Source organism: Penaeus vannamei, chromosome 29 (genome assembly GCF_042767895.1).
Source record: "Penaeus vannamei isolate JL-2024 chromosome 29, ASM4276789v1, whole genome shotgun sequence".
Lineage (NCBI taxonomy): Eukaryota > Metazoa > Arthropoda > Malacostraca > Decapoda > Penaeidae > Penaeus > Penaeus vannamei.
This window is the reverse complement of record NC_091577.1, coordinates 29,396,669-29,406,668: the sequence shown is the minus strand read 5'-3', so window position 1 is coordinate 29,406,668 and position 10,000 is coordinate 29,396,669. Positions and strand designations below refer to the sequence as shown.

At 38.5% G+C, this 10,000-nt stretch overlaps 1 protein-coding gene across 4 annotated transcripts in view; it reads left to right on the top strand.

Annotated features, from left to right (window-relative positions):
• The window catches only part of LOC113825389 (zinc finger and SCAN domain-containing protein 2-like), a 12,978-nt gene that overhangs the window by 525 nt on the left and 2,453 nt on the right, over positions 1-10,000 (top strand). For all 4 annotated transcript variants that reach the window (XM_070142658.1, XM_070142659.1, XM_070142660.1 and 1 more), the window contains exons 2-3: positions 5,913-6,051; positions 8,633-10,000. The exon at positions 8,633-10,000 is cut by the window's right edge and continues 2,453 nt beyond it. In XM_070142658.1, coding sequence (XP_069998759.1) covers positions 8,682-10,000 — 1,319 coding nt within the window. In that variant the 5' untranslated portion in view covers positions 5,913-6,051; positions 8,633-8,681. The remainder of the gene's footprint in view (positions 1-5,912; positions 6,052-8,632) is intronic.

Sequence of the window (10,000 nt, the reverse complement as noted above, 5' to 3'; positions counted from 1 at the left end):
ACGGACCGACAGTGTAGCCAACTGCTAAAGCGAATTTTGATCTTTCTTCATATGTGGTGTGATATTTTGTGTATTAAGTGATGGTTTTAAGGGAGGTATATCTATTTCCAAGTTTATAGAGTTTTAAGAGTGATTTATTGGAAGTTTAAGTGAGGAGAAAGGCTGCTGAGGAGTGAATATGACCAGCTTGACTGCATATAATAATTTTGTTTGTAAGTTTAGGAAGAGGGCTTTTATTTCGGATTTAATTTGGGAAATGAGTTTTAGGTTTGGTAAAGTAAATTTTTAGTAGGTAAGAGGTGTTTAGAGATGCCTTTTTTTTGGTGTTGGTATCAAAGCATTGTTTCAGAATTAAGAATTTTGATTTTTAAAATTTCATCAGATGTTTTCATCGTGGAGACAATTTTTACAACAAAAGGAAAAAAATATGCATTAGATATTTTACATGTGATTTTGATATTTGTAGTTTTATGATGATTTTTTGTAAATAAGGATTAACTTATTAGAAGGATACCTTTTAGTGCTGTTACCACAGGCGGACATAGTTTTGACAAATCCAATTTTAAATAAAGTATATTTTGTCTTTGTCATGAGTCGGAGTCACCAATCCACTTGGTGAAAACAAATCCATCGCTCGCGGTTACCTCGGTATCAGCGTAAGAGAAAATGGCAATTAATTTCTCTGAATCTTCAAAAACCGAAGCGAAAAAGCGATATGAAGCAAAACTAGAAGCTTTGCAGCTGAAAGAGTGTCCATACCGTCTGCCCGCTGAAATTGGGATCGACAATCCTTCGAAATATTGCAACATCTACGACCATTTCACCAACACACTGGGAAATAATAATAATCCTGTGCTAACATAATTGGCTACAGTATTCTATGACTTTTAGCGATATAGGGTATTCTTCTGTGAAATCAGGCCATTTCCTAACATCACTTTTCCTCCCATTTACTAGGTGTTTATGCAAAGGAGACAGTGAAGTCACGTAAAGGCCTACAAGTGCACAAAACATTTTTCTCTCTCATCAATCATTTAACCACAAGAGTTATGCCCTCTTCAGTTGTTTTATCTGCTGGACCATATGACATTCCAGACACAAAGGCAACAGACAACTGTATGTCTGCTTTGTTTTCATTTAATGGACAGTGCTTGAAGACACTTGGGATAAAGTCTGGGTGAGGTGGATCCGGGGATGGTTTGCCTGTAAATTTAAATTATGATGAGTAAATTTATTACAAAATAAATAGATAAATAAAATTGCTGTTGGGCTTTTTATAGTATATGACTGCTGCCAAAACCTAATGTCGATAATGTTGACCTTGTTTGGCCTTGGTAGGTAGTGTAGATAGATAGAGTTTGAAAGAAATTATGTCTAGAATTTGAAAAGGTGTAACATATTATGAACTGTATTCATGTTGACAAATGTGGAAAGGTATGAATGAAAATGAATATCTTCACAATACAAGAGATGTATTTAACCGGTTTTGATTATATCTTCGTCAGAAATACATGTATTTCTGACGAAGATATAATCGAAACCGGTTAAATACATCACTTGTATTGTGAAGATATTCGTTCTCATTCATACCTTTCCAGTGTAACATATTAATATGTAGAGCAATAAGATGTTCTGAGCAGATGTACACACATTTTCCACCAGGCACCCAAGCACTCCCATCTCTTCCATTATTCAGGTTTCTTTTTGCGATCTGGGAATATTTGGAAGGTTAAACCTTTCTTTCCACCAACCAACCAACCAACGGCAACATAGCTCCCCAGTATTTCCATGCAAAGAAACTAAATTATCAGAAAAATACAGCGACTTTATAGGCAAAGCAGTGAGTTTTCGAACGAGCGAGGGTTTGTTTTCACCAAGTGCTCATTGCTAGGGGTGTTTGCTAGGCATTAGTGAATTGGTCAATAGGTGTTTCTGGTAATGGCAGAAAGAAAATGGATTTGTATGTGCATAACAGCTACTGACATTTTTTGATGTTTGCTGGATGAGTGTGGCTAGTGTAAGGTAAGGATTTTTAAGTACAGGGGGTCCTCAGTTTATGACGTTCTCGACTCCTGACGTTTCGTGGATGTGATGCTAGAAATCATGTACAGTATTTACACTTTGTCTTCCATGTGTTCCTTTAGCCCTAGCTATGTTTTAATGTATGTCATAGAAGTGTCGTGTTATGTTTTAGATTATGACTTTAATACATGTATACATACTGCATTAGCATATGTGAGTGACTTTGGTGCTTATATAAGTACGAGCATGTACTGTATTTAGGTGTGTTCCGACTAACGTCAAAATTCGGGTTACAGCGTCATTGTAGGAATGGATCTAGGTCATAAGTCGAGGACCCTCTGTATTGCAATTACCCTTAGTGTTTTTTTTGTTTTTTTCTTGGACTGACAAATTGAAGAAGGGAAGATATAGGAATTGCTTGTGCTATTATGGGTCATAGGAAGGATTTAATGTAACATGCAAATTATTATTTATGTTTGCAGTCTTATGATGATGACTGACTTTATAGGAAAGTATTATGAAAGATGTCAACCTGTTTCATACGATGACACCGATGCTGGCGTCATGAAGCGCCAGCGTTGATATCATAATTCCATTTGATATTAGTTGTTGCTGAATGATCCTGTATTCTGTACTGAATCTATTTTTAGACACTGTATACTGCCCTAGAGATTTTTTAGTTCCATCCACAATCCCAGTTTCTGCCAATCATGTACATCAGCTAGATATGCCCCAACCCATATCCAGAATGAGGAACTATCATTGGCAGATTCTACATCACAGTTTTCTCCTCTGTGGTCCTTCCCCTGTCTTCCATATCCCTCAATTCCTTTATTCCCCAACTAATACCCCTCCAGCAGGGATGGGAGACTGTACAGGGAGTACACATCCTCCCTCCCTGGTTCATTTCTTATCCTCATATTCCCCCTCTCCCTCTCCTTTATTGCTCAAATATTTTACACTGAAAATCTTTGAACGATTTCATATATTTCAGTCCTTGCATCTGTCTCTCACTTTTCTCTTGGGAGATCCATACATGAGCAACATTCACTTTAAAATCAACAGAACGAACAGGTTAATGATATCATAGGAAGAGAATAATAGGCTGTAAGTGTGAACTTTATAAGTAGTTATAGTTCCAGTCATAATACACAGGAAACCGTCTATTAAAACAATTGTTTGTAGATATCTTAGACACTTTGGGAAATCTTTGTAATTAATAATTATGGCTTTTTTCTCAGATGCTTATGCAAATCAGAATGAAACTTTATAGAACCCCCACTGATTTAAGTCAAACCTGACTATGGCATGGTATTGAGCAGGCACCATGGCACCCATTCATTTGGTGCTCAGGCAAAGGTCAGCGAGATTTTGTCCAGGATAATCATGGTGATTTAGATCTTGGGCCTGCATATTAACCCAGTTCCGACGGGTAAATGTGTTTGGCAAGTGGACATAAGAACAGGCTTGTTGGCACACAACGGCAGTTTCCTCTGTTTGTGCTATAATTTATAAAAAGATTATAGTTTTAAAGGTTTACCTTCATTATAGGTGCCATAACCTAAAATCTTTACCATATAAATGAAGCCGTTACTATTGGAGAAAAACAAACTCCGTCCGACGAGCTAGTGGCACGGGAATGGCCATGATATGATGCCATCCATTTTTCGCACCACAACAGCCATGGCATGTATGTCGGCTACAGGTTGATATTTGATAAATCTCCAAGGAGGTTAAAGATTATTATCATAATTGTGTGTGTGTGGCATTCCGTTAGCATTTGCCGAAGGGCCAATAGACATGCTAGCTACCATTGTACATGTGAGTGTATGAGAAATACCTTAAAACTCTTATCTCTTATTGTATTGTCATTCATTGTTGAAAACATACTGACTTTGTGAAATGAAACTTTTTCATGGAGAGGAAGGAACAAGCAGCTAGCTCTTAGTGACAAAGCATTTATTTGGAATCAGAATGTATTTAGTGATTTTAAGTTTGCGATATGAATAGTGAAAGAATAGTAACTCAGATGCTTTATTCACTTTTAAACGTATCATTACAGAATTGTCTCATTACCTGTTCATTGCCTAATGCTATTGATTACTGTAACCACAAATAGATCATAAAAGCGACATTTGGTCAGTTGCTGGTGACAACAAATACTAAAGAGAAAAAATAATGTTGTTACTTACTGTTCATTAGATTTTTTGTCTGGCTTGAAGGAAATGTTTGAAATGGAGTTCCAAATATCTTAAGATGTCTGGTGCAGTTTACAGGTTAATTATTTACATGTAGATGACTCCACAAGTGCTTAGACCCCAGGGAGTCAACTTACCTGTTTACTCTTTGGTGATCTTTGAAAAGATGTTTTTTTATTTTCCATTACCAGTGATTCAGTTTAGTAATCCCAATGTCAGAAAGGATTATGCAGTGCTGCTACTCATGTAGTATGCAGCAGTTGGGAAATATGTTTAGTTTTACATCATTATAAGATAGGGAATTGTAGTTTCAGTAGTTGTTGCTTGTATAACTCTAGTGAAAATGTTGAAATCAGGCTCACAAATAACATAATCAAGTGGTACCCATGATTGAATCTATGTGGTTCATCACATATTTTGTGAACTTGGGGAAAATTAGACCTCTCTACTTTTCCGACAAAAATAGAGGAAGAGGTTGATGTAGACTTGGACACCCATATTGTATATTGCGTATCATGTTATTTATTTTTAGGTATTTGTTTTCAGAAAACAAATTGACATTCTCTAATAGGAATCAAAATGCTTCAGGAATAGCTTTCAGTAGAAATTTTTTACAATGATTTTGATAGGAAATTATGAAAAACATCAAGTACTTTATTTTGAAGCAAGCAATTGCCTGTGATATATACTCAAATAAGCCTCCATAATTTATATCAAAGTGTTTGAAAGTTTTACTTGAAATTCTTTTATATTTTCCAAAATTAATTGTTGCGAATGTCTGTCTTCACGTATACAAACATTTTTGCTCAGAATCATATTTTACTAGAATATTGGTGAAAGAAGGGCACTTTCTCCTTTTCTGTATATCACTGATACTTTTTGGGTCAGAAGATGTTTATAGAGTGCCAGGGGTTGCTGTTACTTTGGAAAGTAGGTAATTCACATTATTTGCAAATTCATGCAGACATGTATTTCTTAAAACAAGTAGTTCAACTTTGCATATGCTATATTCAGGAATTTGAATAAGCTTTATTTATCTATTTTTAATAGAATATTCCTTGAAGACAGGGCCTAGCAAATGGACTGCACATGCACACTCACATGCTCACGCACCCTCACACACACACGCACCCTCACACGCACACGCACCCTCACGCACACGCACCCTCACACGCACACGCACCCTCACACGCACACGCACCCTCACACGCACACGCACCCTCACACGCACACGCACACGCACCCTCACACGCACACGCACCCTCACACGCACACGCACCCTCACATGCACACGCACGCACACGCACCCTCACACGCACATTGTTCTAGCAAGTACCTTTCTCTCGGGAAATACTAAACTTACCTGTTAGTAGCCCCTTTTCTTTTTGAGATTGGATCTGTGGGGAGCTCATGGTGGGTGACGTATCCGCTATCTGTATGTGGACATTTAGGATGTTGCTAAAGTGAAGGTGTTTGTGCTAGTGATGCAGTTACGATAGACATGAGAATATTATGTTCTGAATATATCAAGAAAGCAACCTATGAAAAGGAGAGGAAAGGTGATATGTTGCAATGAAAAGGAACACTGCAGCTTGTTTTGTATTTATTTTTTTCCTGACTCTGTTCAGAGATTTGGGATTCTCGTTTCCAGGATTACTTTGGTGGTGATTAACAGTATCTTTGTTCTTCCAGACACAGCTGCCAGCAAGGCTTAACCATCAGGCCACCATGCATACCATCTACTAGGGCAGCACTCCTCACTCTGCCTCCTGCGCAGTCCAGCGGTCACTTGACGCAACGTCCCTCTCATCTGCAGTAAATTTCAAATCAAGTAAGTTTCCCTCTTAAAAAACAATTTATTATCCAGACATAGAATTTGAGGGCATTCACCATATTGTAGGTAAAAATTTAGGTACTTCCTGGGTCTTCAATGCCTCCCAGGGCTGACTCTAGGAGGTAGCAACTATTGGGCCAGCCAAGCAGGTGCATAGAAAATAGGAGATCAAAGAAGAATCCACCTGCATTCTGTAGAAGCTCATTGTGTAAGGTAGTCGATGCCAAGCAAATGTCAGCTGTTTGACTTATATCCACTTATATTATCATTCCAGTGGCTGAGAGGGACTGTATATCAAGGGAAAACCATTAAAGATTCTTTCTGTACCATGATTATGTTATTTGACTCAGGAACATTGACTTTATTTTTATTTTCACCCAATTCTACTCGGAAGATGTAATGGCCAGTGCATGATTCCATGCCATCCGTATTTCTGTTCTTTTGTTTTATCTATTATAATCATTATAGTGATATGAACCCATTGCATCTGGATGCTTCACTGCTATCATATGGTCCAAGATATGGGCATTAGGCTATTTTTTCTTTTTCTGCATAAGCAATTTTAGCTTTTTTGCCATTTTACACTATTTTTATTATTTATTTGATTTGCCTTATCCAGATTGGTAATAGACTGTTTTCCTTGCATAGACACCATATCTCTTTAGGTAGTTTATAACTCAGTGCAATTATGATAATAATAAGTAACATTTTGTTATTTGGATCATTTTTACATTTTCTCATTTTTTTTTTGTGATGCAACCTGCACTGCAAGTCATGGTGGGCAGGAATAGGATTCTGTGCAAGGAAATAGCATCTTCCCAGATGCTGGTGTTCTTCCAGTCATGGCTTAGGGATGGTACATCCCACTCTCATTTATCGATGGAAATAATGCAAAAGGCCTTTTAAATGCGAAATGAGTCAAATCACCCACCAAGAGCTTTGTGCACTCGTGATGGGCTTCAGCTGAAATGCTCAGGAAAACAAGTTAGCATCACCACGGCCCATGGTGAAATTTTCTCGTGTTGACATGTTCATGTCACCTGCCTCTCAAGCCAAATTTTTTCATGATGTGATGGTCATGTCATCTGGATCGTAGGAGTTAACAATACTAATATCAATAAGAAATAAAAGAGGATATATTTCAGAAGTCAAGGAAAAGGGTAGACAAGTGAGATAGGTAGAATTAGTAACTAATTGCCTTTGATGACTAAGCACTTGTGGATCCATCCATGTGCAAATAACGATGAATAGACTAAACTCACAGTGGACATGGCATGTGATGTATATGTCATCCCGAAATTCATTAGGTTAGATTGGAGGAATTACATTTATGCTTTGTCACCTGGATACTGAAAGAGCAACAAAGCCATGAATATGGGCCATTGTCTCTTGCTGGGTAAAACCATGAATGTGACCCATCGTTTCAAGGTGAAAAATAAGATTTTGTTAGGGTTTTAAGAATTAGCTTATGCAAATTAACAGGTTCCTGATAGAAATTGGTGGAACATTAACCCACTGGATCTAGGTGCCTTGCTAACTGCTGTGGCCCTAAATCTGGACATTATGCTTGTGTGCGTTGTCAAGACTCCTTTTCTGCATAAGCATCTTTTGCTTTTTACAATTTTCCAATCTGTATTTGTAATTTGATATGATGGTATTATGCTATTTTCCTTGCACTGACTTAATAATCCTCCTCGGTAGTCTAACTCTGTGCAATCACAATGATTAACATTTTGTTATTTGTGTTGTTAGTAGTGGCTTCCCTGAGGCTTATGCTTTTCCAGTCATAGCTTACAGATGATACATTCTACACCATCCAAGACCTTTGTGCACTCGTGTTGAGTCATCTCCGTCACCCCGACCTTCAGCTGAAATTCTCATAATGGCATATTCCCATCCTCCCCAGCACACAGCCAATTTTTTTCCTGATGATATGTTTTCATGTCGACTCCCTCGACCAAATTTTTCATGATGTGGTGGTCACATCACCATGATCCAAGGGGTTAATACTTTTTGTATGTATTTTATAAGTCTTTTGCTGTCTTTTTAACCACTGTGCAAGACTTTTTTGTTGAAAAATAATTTGCATATCAATATTTTGTTTGGTATATTGTGTTATTATAATATAAGTCTGTAAAATGCTGATGAAGTCTGTATAGTCAGGGCTGTGTTTCTCTCTACAAGCCAACAAAAATATAAATGACATTTGAAATTATATCATTGGAACATGTACTGCAAGAGTTAACCTAGACACTAAGGTTGCTAATATTATTAATGATAATATATCATAAATGATACTCAGTTTGTGATCAGTAGAGCACAGAACAACAATATAGGGTTTTTGTCTCTCTATTGCAATGAGTTTTAGGAGTTTTATTATACCTTCTAGACTAGAAACTATAGGTAACTGTCAGTCTCAAATTTCTTGTAGATTATTGAATAAAGTATGATAACCCATCATTTGAAGAGTCTGGATAGAATGGGTTTATATCATCTGATAGGAACTTGGAATTCTTTTATACATTTCACAGTAAAAGTTTTCTGAATAGTCATTATTGATCTCATTCTTTCTCTCCAGAGAAGATTTGAAGTTGTGCCATCACTGAAGAGCCTCTCCTCGCAAAATCATGTCAGGGCCCCCCGGTGGCAGAGAGGATGAGGTTTACGATGACGATAGATACTTCGACCATGGTAACAGCCACATGCAGAACCGCAATGCCGGGCAAGGACACTACTATCAGGAGACAGGTAGTGGTAACAGGAATTATATGGGGAATGGGAAACTGATGCCCAATGTACAGTATACAAGAGATGAGGATTCCCCAGAGGAGGAGGAGGAGGAGTTTGAGGAAGCGGAGGGTGCAGGGGACTATTGCAGAACCCGGGAGGACGATGCAGGAGGTGAGGACTATGAGGACAACTACTATCAGAATCAACACCCAGAGGGGAGGGGCTACAGGCAAGGGAGGGAGACAGACGCCAATGAGTTTGAGGAGAGGGATGAAAATGGCGACGACTATGAGGAGAATGAGGAGTTTGAGGACGACGGAGAGCCGGTTGACTGCAATGTAGCTGTGGAGAATGATGAAGAGTATGAAGTGGTGGAGGATGACGAGTATGAGGTTGTCCAGGAAGATGCTGAGTATGAAGTAGTCAGAGATGATGAATATGGGGAATATGAAGTCGTTCAGGACAGAAGTAGTGATTGTGGGGGGAGCGAAGGCCAGGTCAGGGGATATAGCAGTGATGAATCTGAGGAAGAAAATGAACCAGAGCACTGTGAAAATGAGGTCTACGAGCATAGAACTCGAGATGTAGACAGAGAGGGTGAAGAGAATGACGTAAGAAATAAAGAGGCGCAAGAGGAGGAGGAGGAGGAGCAGGAAGAGAGGATAGAAGAATCAGATGAAGAACCAATGGAAAATGATGTGGAGGCAGATGATGAACAATCTGTAGAGGATGAGCACCCAAATGATAATGACAGAGAGGTCTATGAAGATGAAGGTGAAAGGGAGACCATAGAAAGAGAAGAAGAAGGTGAAGATATGGACCAGGTGAACAAAGTGAAGATAAAAAAAGAAGCCATATGCGAGGATGAAGCCATGAGTGATGAGGAGTATGGGGATTATGACAATTTCCTCCCCCTCCAGTGCCTCGAAACTTCCATGGAAACCCCCAAGGATGAGCTGCCTATTGCCCCACCTCCAGAAGAGAAGCTCTTCACATGCAGTGAGTGTGGGAAAGAGTTTACTCAGGAAAGTAATCTGATTGCGCATAAACGAACACATACAGGTGAGAAACCCTTTGAGTGTACAGTGTGTGGAAAGAGATTTTACAGGAGCGAGTATCTCACTATACATAAACGTGTACACACTGGGGAAAAACCCTTCAAGTGCGGGGAATGTGGAAAGGGATTTACACAAAAGAGTAGTTTAAACATACACAA